Source organism: Lampetra planeri, chromosome 13, assembly GCF_965212315.1.
Source record: "Lampetra planeri chromosome 13, kcLamPlan1.2.h2, whole genome shotgun sequence".
NCBI classification, from domain to species: Eukaryota; Metazoa; Chordata; class Hyperoartia; order Petromyzontiformes; family Petromyzontidae; genus Lampetra; species Lampetra planeri.
This window is the reverse complement of record NC_136119.1, coordinates 10,461,613-10,479,281: the sequence shown is the minus strand read 5'-3', so window position 1 is coordinate 10,479,281 and position 17,669 is coordinate 10,461,613. Positions and strand designations below refer to the sequence as shown.

The following is a 17,669-nucleotide window of genomic DNA, read 5'->3' as shown; positions in this document are numbered from 1 at the left end:
GTGACGACGATGACAACCGCGAAAAACAAACGCAGCAGCGAGGTTTCTGTTCCTCTCCACGTATTGGGGACGGGAGGGGGCCTTCCAGACTTTACCACTTATATTAAGCAACAACAGGAAACAAATCATCGACCAGTTTCTACCCCTTTTTGGGTCTCCTCAACAGAGCCAGCCTTGGCTGAACAAATACCGCGCTTACTGTATACACGTCACTATTTCAACTCTTAAACTTTTTTTTATTTTAACAGGTAAGGCCCACTGAGCTGTGTAGCTCTTTTTCAGAAGTGACCTGACCACAAATCATAGCCCAACGAAGTGGCTTACCGTGTGGACATTTATAGCACCCAAAAACACGAAACGTACGTCGATTCTAAATGTGGAGGGAAATACTGGAAAGTCCACACCACCACGGGTAGAGAGACGTGCAAACACAAAATATACAGCAGGCGCCAGGATCGGGATCGAACCCATGACCTCCTGCATGCCGGGCGAGGGAGATAACATTTTTTGGCCAAACATTACAGTGCAGGACCCTCCTTGTAAGAGTGTCTTCAGACTCAAGCGAGGCTCTCCTGGAAAAATAAATAAACTGCGTTATTATCATATACGCGTCACCATGTCAAATACGTAAATAAATGCATGCCATCATTATTGCCATTATATTTGTATTTGAGACAATGTCACAAATCACATCTTTACGCGATGTTTCGTTGAATCGCTTCTTGTTGTTGTTGTTGTTTCTGATAAAGCTTCGCCACGACGTGTTGGTGAACAACGCCCGGATGCTCCGACAGTGAACGAGAATGTACAAATACTGTCATGTCAATTCCACGCGATCTCGTGTTTACGAAGAGCGGACTATCGCTCCGCACAAACACTTTGTGGACGCCTCGTTCTACCGCTTGTCTCAAACCGCCAGAAATATTATCCACGCAGTGCCAACGGTTTTTGGGCAGCTGCCCTTTCCCAGAATTCATAGCCCCCCTCCCCACGCACGCAGACCCACCCACCACCACGGTTCTGTGTGCCTATTTCTTTAATACTTGTTTTTTTGGGGGCAGTGAAATAAGCACGTGACATTGGCCACGGCTTGGGAAATGTTTCTCTAAATGGCAGTCCCGACGGAGCCGGTTTCATTTCACGACCTGCGTTACGACATCCCCACAGACGCGGTTTTTGGGACACGACAAAGCAAAATGGAAGGAACTCAAGTTTTATTGTTGTTTTCAAACTTACGCGAGAAAAGCAGACGTAGTGGAACAATTTTTTCCCCACCATCATCACCATGAATTTATTCTGAATACAACCATTGTTTTGCTTCCCACGAAGTTGTATTCGTTTGATCTACCGTATAAAGATGATTGGAAAAAAATCGATCGCAACAGCCACAAAGTCGGTCGGCGCTTTTGCTTACTCAGATGAGTATCGGTTGATGATGATCTCTGTGGTGTTGGTGGTGGGCCTATGGTAGAAATTACACAATCCCAAGGCAGGAACAACATATCCATAGAACTATAGCTTGACTTTTGTCAATGGAAAGAGAGGTGATGGAAAAAAAAATATCCAGTCACCCACTTGCATGATAATGAAAATGTTGTCTCTACTGTATGTATCTTGGAGGGAAAAAAATCTTGAGCTTCAACAATAATCTTCATGACCATCCTGCATTGGAATGTTTAGCCAATTTTAGTTAAAATAAGGAACATTTGTCAATTAACTATGAGGCTCTGAGATAATACACATTGAAGGGAGCTCCATCTCTGCGTGTGGACCGGCAGAGAGGAGGAGGCAGAGTGTTGTGAGTTGTGTAGCAGCTCTGGGCTGTAACCCAGCATTCGTTTAACAAGTCTCACTCTGTTCATGAGACCCAGAATGTCAATGTCAGTCCGGCGTTTACTCTGTAAAACAATTGCCACTTGATAATATTGCTCTGTAGAGTCAAAGCTCTGTAAAGACTGATGGACTGCACAGACCTTGTTTATGTAACGCGTGTTGACAACACAGACACGTCTGCGTATGTATGCTCGCACCAATATAACCCACGGGCTAATCCGGCTTTGCAAACAAGGCTACCCAGAGGTCAGACAAGGTCAGCCTTGGTACGGATCGCGTACACACCGGAGACACCCACACCGTGGTTAACACGGGGACGTTACATTCTGGGGACTGACGTCAAGTAGAATTACGTGGCGATACACATACTGTGCTGCGTTTGTAAGCACCTTTCGTCAGAGGTCGCAAACGGGTTTTGATTCCTTACCCGTACCCGGCCACACCAGGGTCGCAAACGGGTACCTGTACCCGTACCCTTCCCATACCCGGCCGGGTACGGGTAGGGTACGGGTATCGGGTACCTGATTGCGACCTCTGGGATGAAGCCATGTTGCAGGCGCGGGTGGGTTGATTCTAGGAACTTGAATTGTGAGAAGAGACAAGACGTTGGGAAATGAGTGACAAACAGTTACTCACCAGTGACTCACGGTCTACCCGTACCCGTACCCGGCCGCACCAGGGTCGCAAACGGGTACCCGTACCCGGTCGGGTACGGGTAGCCGGGTATCAGGTAGGGTACGGGTATCGGGTTCCCGGTTGCGACCTCTGCCTTTCGTACTGTGATGACCAACCGCTTTGCCGATGGCGAATTCTACGACGAGACCTTCGGTGGCCTGTGGTGGCCTTATTCTGGCTCCTGCGGGGGGCTTTTCGATGCTTCGCACCTGCCACGTCGCCCCCACCGATGTCCGCTTCTCCCCCACCCCCCCCCCCCCCCAAGTTGTGCAGATACTCATGACTCTATTGCATGTAGGGTGATGTGTAGGTATATATGCCTAGAAAATACATTTTTTTTTTGGGGCGGGGGGGGGTGACATTACTTGGGAGGGGTCGACAATTGTTGTAAACCTGTTGGCCGGCGAGAGGCACGATGCGTGGACTCTCGCTCTCCCCGGCCGACGTGCGTCAGCGCTCGTCGGCGTCCCGTCGCTGCGGCTTTATTTACGAAAAACAAAAAGCGCGCGAGGACACCCGGGGCACGTCCGCCCATTGTTTGCCGAGCCCGGCATGAAGTAGAAGAAGAAGGGCCGACGGCCTCGGGGGGGGGGGGGGGGAGGAACAAGAGCCGCCCACGTCTTCACGCTGCGAAGACGCAGCGTGGAGTTCCACTGGCGCGCGTGCGCACGGATCTTCGTCCAAAATGCTCCGCGACAGCCGGGGTCCCACGGTTGGGATGGAGTGCTTTAGCCAACAGTCGTCTTAATGACGCAGCGGGGTTTGTTTGACAAACCAGACTGCTGACGAGAGCCCTGTTCCGAGGTCAAAGCCGGTCGAGCGTTTGCCTGCGTAAACAACTGCTGCTGCCGCCGCTGGCTAAAGTTGGTCTGGATTTTTAAAAAAAGTTATTTTTATTATACGTGATGATGATCGAGAGTAATCACGTAGTGGCAGCCAAGGAGTGGGGCGCTTGAGAGAGTACGTCCACTGGGGTGATGGAGCGATGTCATCAGCTCGTGTGCAGGTGCCAGATCGATTTGCTACTGTCGCGAGATCGTGAGAGGTGGCAGCTGGCTTGGGGAGGCCTTCATCCAGCAGTGAATTTTGCACGGCTGATGACGACGACGACGATGATAACGTGAAGACACGGGATGGAATTGTCTTCACATATTGTCTGTACGGCACAGATCCGTGGAGGAGCGGTGTGCGATGGCTCACGCTGGCGGAGTCTTCCACCTTCATTGAGTGGACTTCAAGGTCACGCAGATGACACTGCCAAATGCCCTCAGCCCAACAAACCATCCCTTCAAATCGATATAATAACAACAACAACACACGGAACAAATGTTCAGGATTGTATCATTGTTATTCAATCCAATGGTAGTAGGAGGGCTCGTGGGGGAGCTGAACGCGATCAATAAGAGCGGCACGCCGATGACGAAGCTTCCATCAAATCGCAGAAAAAGTGGAGCACGTGCGGTCGGCGCTCTCGGTCAGCATCGGCTCACGTCTGTAACGATGGCCCAATTGAAATCAGAATCAGAAAATGCATTTATACGGGAGGAATCCGATGGGCTATGAAGCTCTTTTTCACAGTTGTCCAGCAGGGGCACGGGGTCAGAACATTCCAACAACAAACAAAAGCAGCGGCAGCAGCGGCCTGATGTGGTTCCATCGGCCAAAGCTCAGCAGGCTCAAGCCCGCCCGCCCGTCCACCCTCAGCGCGCCAACGTTTCTGATTGAAGCAACAACGGGCGCGTTTCATCGATTGCGGACGATAAATTAGTCGTCAGCATCAGGGCACGTCGACCCGTTGCGAGCGTCTTCAATAACCGTTAAGCAAGCACGCGGGTGCGCTTTGAAAAATACGTGGACGTAAAACAAATGGAATGAGCACCAAGGCGGTGCTTCACCTCCAGTGTGCAGGGGAAGCTCTAGGGCTGAGCTGAGGACTCGGGGGCTTCCTGTCACTTCCTTCCACTTGAAGCCACGGGAGAGCAGGTCACAGCGAAGGGAAATAATAAAATAATAAAAATAAAACATCATAAAATAATATATTTATCTTATTGTATTATTTCCCTTCTACGTGACTTTACCGAAAGAACCAATAAGATGAATCCCTGCAGTCACGAAAGCTTTAAATCAAAAAGGTCACAGCGACTTTTCAATTTGAGGCTCTCGTTAACGTTATGCCAATGGGGCATTGGCAAGGCTTGTTTTCGAGCAGATGTGGGAAAGTACGTGTGGTTGTTGTTGTTGGCCTGTCAATTTTCCACGCAAAGGCGTCCCCCAATTTATTTCATTCCCTCCTTGCCCCAGTTGCTCCAAGTCCGTTGGTGGCCTCTGAACTTCTCTCTTTTTAAATGGGCCCTGTGAAGGGAGATTGAACTTTGAGGACCGCACCTCGTCGATTTAACACCCCCCCCAGCAGGGATTTTAAACTCCCAACCCTTGAGATTGTGAGTCTGAGTGTGACTGCGTCGTACAGGCCATGTTGCTCTCCTTCTTCGTAAGACGTCCTCTCCCGGGAGATGGTGCCGTGACTCAAGCTCCCTCCGTCCCATCCAATCCCACTTAACGTCACGTCGCCGCGCTCAGGAACTAGGGCTCTTTAGGCGTAACTGGGGAAGGATTGGCTGAGGGGGGTGGCTTCTCCTTTGATTTCGTCAACAGTGTGGTTTTCCTTTTAGGTCACGGGTTGCAGCTTAATGTCACACCCAGGATGATGTGGATTGCTCAAAACACATTCAAATAAATAAATATATCGGAGAACACCTGCTATTTCTCCACCGCGCAGGTGATGTAAAAACAGCAGAGCTTTAAAAAGCACAGCTGCGTCCGTCTTTGTTGCTGCTGTTGTTGTTGCTGCTGCTGCTGCTGCTGCGTTTTAACTGATCGTTTCTTCCCAGTCGTGAATCCGAGCACAGATGAAAGTTTCACAGCGGGGGGGAGACGGAGTGATCTATGTCGATGACGTGAGCTGAATGCTTGACCCGTGAGGAGGGGAGGCCTCCTGTTTTCATATTTACCGGTTCAGAACATTAACGTTAAAAAAAACGTCATTTACGGACCTTCGTCAGTCAACTGCTGGACGAAGATTTCCCTACGCTGCACGGGTCGCGCACACGGGTCACCTGACCATAATTCACCATGCTGCGTGGGTCACCTGACCATAATTCACCACGCTGCGTGGGTCACCTGACCATAATTCACCACGCTGCATAGGTCACCTGACCATCATTCACCACGCTGCGTGGGTCACCTGACCATAATTCAACACACTGCGTGGGTTACCTGACCATAATTCACCACGCTGCGTAGGTCACCTGACCATAATTCACCACGCTCACCGCCGCTGGTTGTTTGCCGTGGCCGGGAATCGAACTGATGAGGGCAGTGCGCTAACCGCTTTGCCACCGCTCCCCCCCCCCCCCCCCACCTCCCGGCTTGACACAGGAGAGAAATGCCACGATGGCTTCTGCGCTAACGGCGGAACCTGCTTCCTGGAGAGCGGCAACGACGGCACCAACCTCAAATGCCACTGCACTCCCGAGTTCATAGGCCGCCAGTGCGAAGAGCGGCTGCCAGGTGAGATTCCGAGTCGCGTCCGTCCCCCCCCCCTCCCGGAGCATGCCGTGCGGGTGTCTACGGAACAACACCAACCTCACCCCCACCCTCCTTTTGACACAGCGACGCAAATGCTGATTATGCTGATGACGCAGATCGTTTATGTGAACGTGGGGGTACCGCGCGAATCGTCGGGAGCCATTGAGTTGCGAGATTATTTTAGAGCTGTCGTTAGCGACGATAGGTGTTATCGCCGTCGAAGCCAATTGGCGAAGAGCGGCCATCAACCCGAAAAACTTAAAAAAAAAAATACCAGGTAAAGCCCACTGAGCTATATCAGCCCTTTTAAGAAGCGACCTGGCCACAAATAATAGCTCAGCGAAGTGGCTTAGCACATGGACATTTATAGCAATTACTCTAAACACACGTTGATTCTAAACGTGGAGCGAAAAAACCGGAAGACTTGGAGAAAAATCCACGTGACCGCGGGGAGAGAGAGAGAGATGCAAACTTCAAATATACAGGCATCGTCGGGGTCGGGATCGAATCCACGACCTCCTGTATACCAGGCGAGGTAGTTAACATCTCCTAGCCACCGCGGCGCCCACAGTGATGCGTCCAAGGTGCCCTTGCCGATGGGTGGAGGCAGCGCTCTTGATCAGTTTTAAGAAGGTTGCCTCCTCCCACACGCAAAACCGCGCACCAAAACAATCGGCCAAGTTTCTTGAAAGAGAACACCGATATTCAGCGAGTCTTTTTTTTTTAACATGGATAAAATGTAGACCCTATGTACGTAAAATAATTAAGGATTGAGAAGAGAGGTTTTATTTATTTATTTAAAAATCTACGGAACATTTATAAAGGCAAGAAACGCGTGCGGTTAAAAACCGCCTGAAATATCACAAGCCTACACGCTCGTACGACTCGTGCCCCCGTTAAAATAACTACACGTAAAATGCACGATCAATGGAGACCTTTGTTCTGTTCGGTGTGAATCGTGCTGTGAAACAAACTTCTCCTGTTACGGATTAATAAAGCGTCAGCTTGTAGCAGACTTGGCGAACGATCGAGCGCTCAATATGTTCTTTCAATAACTACGCCGGGTTTCATTGATTTGAATTTTAAAGAGTAACAACCCCATGGGCCGAGTTAAAGGTTAACGAGAAACGTTCACAGTTCAACTTTCCGTGGGGACACGTTTGAGTCACCCCTCTGAGCAGGATTATAAATGTCATCGTTTCGATTGCAAAGTAAGACCTCTGTCACTTCGCCGTTCAGCGAGACACGGCACGTAAAAACAAATATAGAAACACAGAAACTACATCTTTACAGAATGTTATTTCATCAGAATTATCACAATTATGATATTTTACCAAAACATGCCGATGACCAAATCACCCAGAATGCACACAGTCTCATCATATCCCGCAAGCTAATCAGGGTTGTGCCTGTACAGTGCTTGAAAGGGAGATAAACAGGTTGCTAAAGGGCTGCACGCGCAAAGTGGTGGGCAGACAAATCCATCGTTGTACTGTACTTCGATGTGCCCATATCCATGCTCCCTGTACTGACCGGTGTGGTGAAGTATGATCAAACATCTCCCACGACGTCCACAGCATGCGGAGACCCTTGCCCAACAGTGGATTGCCAAATCTAAATTCTCAGTGGGTTGCTAAATCTAAATGTATGTACTCAAAACCCTTCAAGTTCTAACTGTGGACATTTTACTGGAGAGATGTAGCATTTAGTCATTGATCCAACCAGGTGGTGCTGTAGTTGGTGTGCTTTCCTCACAGTAGCAAGGGTCTAAGTTCAAATCCTGATCTGGGGGAGTTGACACAACAATGCTAACCGCACCTCCGACCGTACGGTGAGAAAGAAGTTCAACATACATACTGTACATGAGACTGATCGCTGGCGTAGGGACACGGAATTTCCACCGACTGAAATGAGCAGAGCCCCGTCGCCCTCGCAGTTTCATTTGCAGCGGTGAGACGTTTAAATGTTTCCATCTCCGCGAGCCTTTATTCACTTTATTAATTCCTAGATTTTTCATTCGAATGCAAAAAAAAAAGCGACGAAGACTTTCGCGCAAAAAGTTGTACATCAATGTTAATCCCCGTTTACAAAAGTGCCTTTCAGAGGCGCCGCCGGTTGGAGGGGTTCCGTGTCCGTCGAAATGAACGGACGTCCAGTCGCGAGCAGCAGCAGCAACGGCGGTGGTGGCAGCAGCAGCGTGTGCACTGAGGGATTAAATGTGGCCGTTTGGTCATCGCTTTTGGTAATTAAATCCGAACAGATGCCTCCTTTGTTGTTTAAATGCAAATGTGGCTTGGGGGGGAAAGAGCGCAAGCAAACGATGGCATCCCGGTCACAGGCACCAAACACAAAAACGCCGCTACCACCTTCCTTCTCCATGAGTCGTTGCCCTTTGTATGAGAGCAGAAGGAAGTGAATACAGCGAGCTCAATCAGTGCCACATGAGCAACTAATACGGACAGGCACAGAGAGAGCACGGAACACCGATGTTAGCCGCGGTCCGGGAATCGAACTCAATTTTACGGGTACGTAGTAGCCGTATAGACTGGTTGGGGCAAGTGATGTGAGTGAACACGTTATGAAGGCCGCCTTTGTCTCCCCACAGTGTTTACGCACGAATGGAAAGGTGCGGGGGGGGGGGGTTGGAAGAGTTAACAGGAGGATACACGAAACTAGCACATTCAAAAACTAAAAAATGTAACAGCGAAAACAATTTGAAAATGAAAATCCACCACAACAGCAGCAGCACCGTTAAACCTTCGCGGTTACGCCGAGGCTTATGAATGCACCGCACGGGTGCTGTAAAGGTTGGCAGATATTGACTTTTAAAAAAAGTCCCCACCAATGTACTCATTAATAATTGACAGTGGAGAGGCCCAGCAGAGAGATCAGCCTTAATTGGCGATTTGTGGAATCAGTTGGAGAGGGCTCCGTGCTGACATTTTAGACAAAAGCTGCACGGGAAAGGCAAACGGCCACACTTCACCACAAACAGACAACACACTTCACACGCGAGGCCCAGGTCATCAACAACGCTCGCGTTTGAGCGCGTGTGCTCGTGTGAGCGTGTGCTCGTGTGAGCACACACGCGCCTGCGCAGCCTCTAAAGCCAATGCGTCTGCCGGTTCAAACGAGCAATGGGGACAGGGTTCATTACTGCTAATGGCCCTGAGCAGGTGGTAAACATTCCATATTCCCATGACGGGGACCAGTCCTCTCTGTGGGATGGCCATCGTCGATGATATATCGGGCAATCATCCCATTGGCTGAGCTGACCAGGATTTAATGTATACTGTATGTGCAGGTGTCAGGGTCCGAAACAAACCCACAACATCCTGCATATCAGGCGAGGTAGTTAACATCTCGCCACCACGGCGACCCAGGTAACCAAGACCCACCAAAGCTGACTTCCAGTGCCTTCTGTGTGTTTCCATAGTTCGAGAATTATTTGCAGAGAAAACGTTTTTCTAGTGGCAATGAAGCAATATAAATACTCCCAACAGGAGGTTTGAGGAGCCACGCAAATAATTGTTCAGAGTTGGTTACCTGGTGCATAGATGATGATGATGATGAAGCTACGTAGTGGGCAGCCAAAGGCAATGCAGTTAATCCCATGGTTGTACTCTACTTATATGCTCCCACATATATGTTCCACACCTTCATCAACCCGTATTCACCAGCATAGCGAAGCACGGTCAAAAACCGCCCATGACCTGCGTGGCTTGGCGAGGCCCTCATCCAGCAGTGGATGGACAAAGAACGGCCTGCGAATGCAACCCGAGATGATGGAGCGAGTGCATTTCGCTTCTCGAGGGAACATTGCTGTCGGAGGGACCATGCCCTTTATCATCAGGGCTACTCTTCCAACTTCTTCGTCAGGCCAGAGACTTTTCAATCACCCCTTAAATCTCCCTACAGATACAACTGCTAACACTTGCCACTGCTTCCAACATTCCGCCTGGCTTCACTCGAGGGAGCACATTTCACCGCGGACAAAAAGCAGTGCAGTGCCGCATCTACGTACGTACGTAGGGATCAGTTTAACACGTAGGCTTTCGCGACCAATATTATTCACAATCAACGTTTTTGGGTTTAGATCGCGTTATTTATAAATGTGCCGTAACCCTCCACCACCCGACACGGCCAATCTGTAAAAAAAAGTGTCACGTTGACAAAAGACAAATAGTTCACTGCTTTAGCCCACCGGTGTGTTGAAGCGTGAAACCACAACATTTACAACATTTACAAAAACGTTGATTATGAGTACGTAGGGATGTTGAACTTCTATCGCACTGCACGTAGCCAACCGTGCCGCACCCACGTTGGCCTGTTTGCGTGTTGCCGAGCAATTCCACTCTGTGGCTCGACTCACAGCCAGAGGCACGCGTGGCTCTACTCGGTGATGTCGTTCGATGGTTTAATTTTTCTCCTCTCCCTTCTGTACAAACGTTGTTGGGCGCTGAACAAATGTCCTGTTCTGGTCACTGAAGCTTCCCACGATAGTCCCACGTGCTATGCTGGTCGCTTACACCCGGAGCTGGCGTAATCATAACTTGAGTGATTCCTAGGTCTTCGTCTGACCAATTACCGGTGAATTATGGAAAATTAAAATCTCTCCAGTGTGCGCCTGCAGTCACCCTGAACAGACGATGCAACGTATAATGACGCAATGCTCGATCCACAAATCCGAAGGAGACATCACAGCGATACACTCCGCTGCTTCTGACACGGTTATCTGCCTTAACCACCTGAATGTGAAATTACATCTACATCAGTTGTACGAAAGAAAAAGTCGTGAATTATGTGGTAACTATTTGAAATTAGTGGGTTAATCAAGTAGTTCACTCTTATGTATGTATGTATGTTGAACTTCATTCGCACAATACGAATCGGAGGTGCGGGGGCAAGGACAACAAACTAAACACAATAAGCAGTTCTAAAGGAATGAGTTTTAAAATCTGATGATTTAAAAGTGCATAGCTCCAGTGGCTTCCTAACATCGGAAGGAAGAGCATTCCAGACGGCTGCAGAAGCGCGTCTGAAAGCGCCGTGCGATGCGGCGCCCGCCGTCTTTGTTTGACGGCGAGCAGCCAAAAGCCACTGCTGCGATGATGCCCGGAGTTTGCGTGATGGTTATAAACCATCACGCGATGGCCGCACGAATACATCGGTAACACGACCTAAGCTGGTACCAATTTCTCCTCTGGCTTAGGGAGGAAATGGCAAAAGCCGCTTTCTGCCTATCCCTGGAAGATTACACTCCCTACAGTTATATTCCACGCCAGCCTGTAAACACTGTAGAGTAAAACTCCCCGTATCCGCGGTGATAATGTGCGAGGGACGAACATGTTACCCGCAAGCTCACTCCACCTATCCATACACACACACACAAATATCGAGGGTGATCACGGATACCGTTTCCTATAATAAACACTTTACCCTCAGCGTTTGAAAGCAAAAAGTTGGAGGTACGTCCTATGATCCGGTAGGTGTGTGAGTGTGTGGGTAGGGGAGGGTACGGGTGGGGGAGGGGGACACCCAGCACAAGTTTGAGGTGCCTCTCTCTTGCTGGAGAATCTTTTAATTCCGGAGAACGCAGCAGCGGGGTGAATTTGTCGCGTGACTTCACCTATTCGCGAAAAATGTGCGAATAATAGGAATAAAAGGGCGGGAGATTAATGAGGTTTTATTTTTTGTGGAGACCTTCGGCTCCCGTGGGTAATAGGATTTTTTTGTGGGCGATCGGGTCGCAAGACAAGAGGAGCTCGAATCTGATCATGCGACCTATTTCACCGAACCGCCGTGACTTGTGTTTATCTCGCCAGCTTTGGCGCCGCAAATCCCTCTTAAGCCGTAAGAGAACGCCATCGTCATCGGTCGGTTGTTCTTGTTGTTGTTGTGAACAGTGCTTTCTTTGTCACTTGAGAATTTTTTTGTTCATTATCCCAAATTCATTCCCACCACCCCACACCGTCCACCCTCACCGAACACCGTTTCGGTTTTTAAACTCACCGTCCGCTGTTTGCGAAGGAACCCCCGATCCCAAAAATTGCTCCGCCGTTTGCTCGGTTAACTCATGCCGCTAGACAGCATCGGTCTGGAAAGACAAGAGATGTGAAGGCACGGAATGGCCGGAGTTCTCTGCTCATGTTTTTCTCAAAGCGCTCGCCCGGCCCTCCCAACGCCATCCTCCAGAGGCACGGCCGTTACTCGTTGAATAAACACGGATCCATGGCTGGACGCAGTGTACGCAACGGGCATAAATTTCACCACAGACCGCAATTTATGTATTTTTATCCACGTCGTTTTTCTAACGTCTCCCACTCCCCCACCCCACCCCACCGGGTGACGCTATTTGGGGGCTCTGAGCGAACGACCGCACGACGATTCGCACAGAGAGACAGAGAGAGAGAGGGGGGAGGAGGAGGAGGAGCGTGGCGTTGCGGCACTGCGACCACGAGCCGCCGCCGCCGTCGCGCTCGCCGCCTGCGATGCCACCCGCGGCCACCGCCACGCGGCCGTCGTGCTCGTCACGTGGAGCTCACCCCCGGCGCCGCGTGACCAGTTTGGCGGAGGGATTATAATTGTTTGAACGGCGCCGTTGTTTTATTTTTGGTTGTTTATTTATTTTGTTCAAGTCGAGTGCTGCGTCAACAGGGGGGGGGGGCAGAGTGTGACTTTTCTTTTTTTTGGGGGGGGGGGTGGTGGTGGTGGGGGGTGGAGATGTTAAAGCGCCCCCGCAAAGTGAAAAAAAAAATTCCGGGACGCTGGATTTTTCTCGCGCGTCGGCGCCAGATGTCTCCGTGGCCGCATTTGGCATCGAAACTGAATGTGGATGACGGAGGGCGGTGCCGCCGTCGCCGCCACCGCTTCGTTGAAGCCTCCCAGCCCCGCGCAGCGCTACTCGAGCGCTACCCGCAGCGGGTAGCGCTCGCTGTTTCGCTCCGCACAAGGGGGCAGTGCTGTGGTCAGAGGCGCTGGGCTGACGATCGAAAAACGGTGGTGGGAAGGCTCAGGTCCTGGCTGCGAGCCAACTCGGCTGAATTAAAAATAAAAACAAAAACTTCGTGGACATTTTTTAAGTAGCCATCCTACGGACGGAACGCTACTTGCCATGGAAATGTGGAATTTCCACGATTGGTTCAGTGCTGCTGTTGATGGAGATGAGTGTCACCCTGCTACTTGCTCATTGGTCCATGGATGGAGACTGTGGTTTCTTTCTTTTTTCCCTGGCTTAAAAGGTGACAATAAATGTCACCAGTGGGATTGTAAAACAACGTCAAGACTTGGGATTGGCTATCAAACAGAGGGTTGCCGCCTGCCCTGGCTTTTTCGAAGACATCTTATTCATTGAGGTAGTTGGTCCTGGCAAATCTGAAAGTGTTCACCATGACTTTAAGAGTTTCCGTGTTTTTTTGCGAGTTGCGGAATCGTACACCACTCACGACATTGCGATCGCATGCAGTTCTCCCCTCTCGTGGTGTTGTGGGATGTTCTTCTGTCCACGATGTGTCCTTGTTTTTTTATGTGGAGCCTCAGAGGCCAAAGAAGTAGCCCCGTTTTAAAACCGCGGAAAAGTCCAGCCCTTAGTTCGCAGCCGTGACTCAGTGTTACACGGGGGGGGGGGGGGGCGTTCAACGTGTCACAGCTCATTGTGGAAGTGGTGAGAGCTTACATAGTCAACATTTCACTGGCTTGTTTGAGAACAGAGAGAAGTGGGTGTCCAAGGGGTCAAAGTTAAGGTCTCTGGATGCGTGACCTCACTTCCCGACTCTCTTTATTATGACATTCGTGAGAACGGAGTTCAACGAGCCAGGAATGAGGTCTAAAGTAAACAGGTTCAGTTCAAACAAGCATTGAAGAGGAGGTCTGGGTACATTCTCCTTCGCAGGTGGATGGCCATGTTATACAAGCAGTATTCATAACAATACGATTTTGGGGGTGTTAGTCATGGTGCAACGGTTAGCGCACTTCGCTGTGAACCTGACCGACCGCGTTCGATTCCCAGCCAGGGCTAACATCGGCGGCGGGGGTTAAAATTACGGAGCCGCTTTGGGGCCCCCGCCTTTTGACCAAGCCACACTGATCAGCGTGGGGGAGGGGGGGAAGTATGGTCAAAGAACCCCCGTGACTCTGATGGCATTGGCGAGGCCTTCATACAGAAGTGGTTCAACAAAGGGTTGGTAAAACAAACACAAAAACAATTGACATTGCGTGGGTTTCCTCCTCGACGAGTCTACCGTCAATGGGTAATGTGACCACAGTGGTGTGGTTAGGGGTTAAAGCGCAGCAACATCCGACCACATGAACCCCCGCCATTGCTTGTCCAATGGCCACAAACGTTTTGGGAAAGCCCATTAAAACGCCAAACCGAAAGCCTTCAAGGTCAAGTTGGGGAAGAAATGCATTGTGGGTGTAATGTTACATCATTTCATTAAGACGCGTATTCTTAAACCCAAGATACATACATCGAATCACGTTGAAGAAATTCGTTTATATATCTTATATATAACGGGGGTTCAAATCACCCCTGCTAATCCACACGAAGCCCATGACCAAAGTGACCCTAAATGCAGTCGATCATCAGACTTCAGAAGCTCAGCGGGGTTGCGTCTGGATTGTACTTGGATGGTTGACAAGGTTTAACAAGGCTTGCCAGGTGTTGTAGGAGCTGGGTTGCAAGATGTGGCCAGGAAATGGTTGTGCCGAGTATTACTGCTGTGTGTCCGTCCTGGGTTCTCTCTCCGGGTACTCCATTGGTCCTCCACCCACGACGCCAAATCCTCAAGTCGTGAAAATCGCCAAAACATCCCAATGAAGGACCCTTCTGAAAAAAGTACTGCGGTTCAGTGAGGCTTCTCCGAGTAAATAATTGGCGTTTTTTTCTCTTCTTATCGTTATTAGTATTTACAAAACAAAGCCCCTTTGGCTTACGCTACATTGCCACGATTGTGTTCAGCAGAGAGCAATATATCACCCCTGCAAACGCACAATGGCACGCTCTGTTATCAACCGCTGACAATTTCCAACGCTCGGTAAGCCTCGCTGGGAACATTCCATCTAACGTGTTTTCTGCGGGGGGGGTGGGGGGGCGCTGGTTGAGGCTGCGACGAGAGATCAACGTTTAGAAAAAAACGCACAAGCGGAATGGCGCCTTAACGTGTTTCTCATCATCGCCGCTGCTGCCCCCGCCGCCTTCCGGCCTGATGCGGAGGCTGTGAATTATCAGAAGCTGGGAATGCATTCGGAGGGCGCGCGGCGGGAGGAAGCCGGCCGCGGGGTTGGAGATCGCGCGACCAAAAAAACCGCACGGAGCTTGAGCGGATCCAAGGCGCAGGCGCCGTGCACCGAGCGCCCGCGTAGGGCAGCGTCACCGGTCAATGTCAGTGCTCCCCCCCCCACCCACACCCCCCCGGGGGCCGGCTGTTGAATAAGCGCGCGCACGCGCGTGCACGCGCATCCTTCACATCAATCATCGCCCGCCGCTAGATGAGACCAATGGGCGTCAAAGCAGCACCGCTGCTGCGGTGGCGGAACGACGCGCGCAACCGTGCACGCGCACACACGCACGATCCGCGTGCACGTGTGCACAGACATCCGCGTGCACGTGTGCGTGCACACACACACGCATGCACGATCCACGTGCACGTGTGCACAGACATCCGCGTGTTCACGCAGCTGCACAAGCACCAGCGATGCATTAGACAAAGACTCCCCGTGCTTTAGCCTCCGAGGCTGCATGGAGGCAGGCGGGCTCGTATTAAGCACGGCACTGTTGAGGGCCAAATTCTGCGGTGTGATTTTTGGGTTTACACGGCGCATTGTTCCGTACGATGTCCGACGTTTCGTGGTGAAGTATGGCCAAACCACCCTTGTGACCAACACGGGGGTCTTCATCCTGCAGTGATTAACAACACTAACCTTCGCATTCAGCATATTAGTAGATGAGTAATACATATATGAGTGAGTCCTTCTTATCATCCTTAAAAAATATATTTCATGCATCACATCACACCACACCACATTAAATAGGGCCTAGGGCTTTGTTGCAGTCCCGAAAGTTGGATAACTTCACGCATCCCCATGCAAACGCTTTTAATCCCTGAAGGCAGGAGCAACCGAACAATATCTTTCATCCTCCCAACGCCGCCGCGCGAGCTCTCGGGTCGTGCCTTTGGGCACGATGGCCGACGTTGTCGCTGCACGTGTCGGGGGAGGCTTCTTCGTTGGGGAACTGCGGAAGCTTCGGGAGCTAAAGAATCTCCCGGCAGGTGGAGCGTAAATAGCGCGACGTGTCGGAGCCTGTCATCCAAAAAGGTCATTCCGGTTCAACTCGACCACGTTCGCAAAAACAAATTCGCTCGCTTCGCAGAGACGGAGAGAGCGGTGGAGGGGGGGGGGAAGCTGGCACACGCGGGCAGCCGCACGTTTTACAAACTTACGACGTATAAAACATTGATACTTATTTTATTTCTTTTGTTTTGAAACGAACATAAAAACATTGACACGCGGACACGCCGACTTGGAGAGAGCGCGGTAACTCAACTTTGACTCGCCGGGGGGGGGGGGAGAGGGGGGGGGCGGGCTTTTAGATTTATATCTGTAAAGCCTCATTTTTAATTCATGCCTGCCACTCCCCACCCCTCCCGATAAAAGCGGACGCATCAGCACAAACGGCGATTGAAACGCTGAGAACCTTTACGACGACGACGACGACGACCCAAGCGGCACAAATAACGTCCAGCAGATGAGAGCCAAGGGCTGGAAGTTGGGTGGGCCCCCCCCCCCCCACCGTTCCCCATCACGATAGCAGCCAGGGACCACTCAAAGGAATCATGAAAAAGCGAGAGGTGCAGCAACAAAAACCGGGGGGGCACGAGGTGAGCCCGCTGTGTTTCCTTGTGTAAAACGACAACAATGTTTAGTTATCTGGAGCAGGTAAGGCCCCACTGAGCTTACTGTGCAGCTCTTTTTGGGAAGCGACCTGGCCACCACTCGCGATCGCTCGCTCGACCAAGCCGCTTATCATCGCGCGTGAACATTTTTACAGCGGCCGAATACTCTAAACGCAGGTTTCTAAATGTGGGGGGGGGGGGGGAAAGCGGAGTGCCCGGAGGATAAAATCCACGCGACCACGGGGAGACAGGCAAACTCCAGATATACAGCAGGCGTCAGGGTCGGGATTGAACCCACGGCCTCCTGTATACCAGGTGAGGTAGTTAACATCTCCTCGCAACCGTGGTGCCCTGCCTACTAGATATCTGTGATCAAGTGCTTAATAGCTCATCGGATTCCTCCAGCATAAAGATTCTGATTCTGGTAAATAGGGGACAGCAGTGTTGATCGGCAGGCCGCGTGTGGTGGGGTAAAGTGTGGGTGCTCCCGGCCCATCCAAGATGTTCTGGCCAGCGTGGAAGAGTAGGCCAAAACGCCCTTTCGAGGGGCTCTGTAGATCTGCCTCGAGTGGAGGGCCCTTTCTGCGAGCAGTGCCACGAGAAACCAGTTGCAGGGCTGCATCTTTGCCTTATACCTTTTTATCATCTCGGAAGCTGGCGGCCACGCGCATGTGGGGA

General features: G+C 50.8%; 1 protein-coding gene across 2 annotated transcripts in view; it reads left to right on the top strand.

Moving 5' to 3' along the window:
• Positions 1 to 17,669, top strand: part of LOC144722060 (lactadherin-like) — a 42,584-nt gene that overhangs the window by 4,994 nt on the left and 19,921 nt on the right. For both annotated transcript variants that reach the window (XM_078600153.1, XM_078600151.1), the window contains one exon: positions 5,947 to 6,078. In XM_078600153.1, the coding sequence (XP_078456279.1) occupies positions 5,947 to 6,078 (132 nt within the window). The remainder of the gene's footprint in view (positions 1 to 5,946; positions 6,079 to 17,669) is intronic.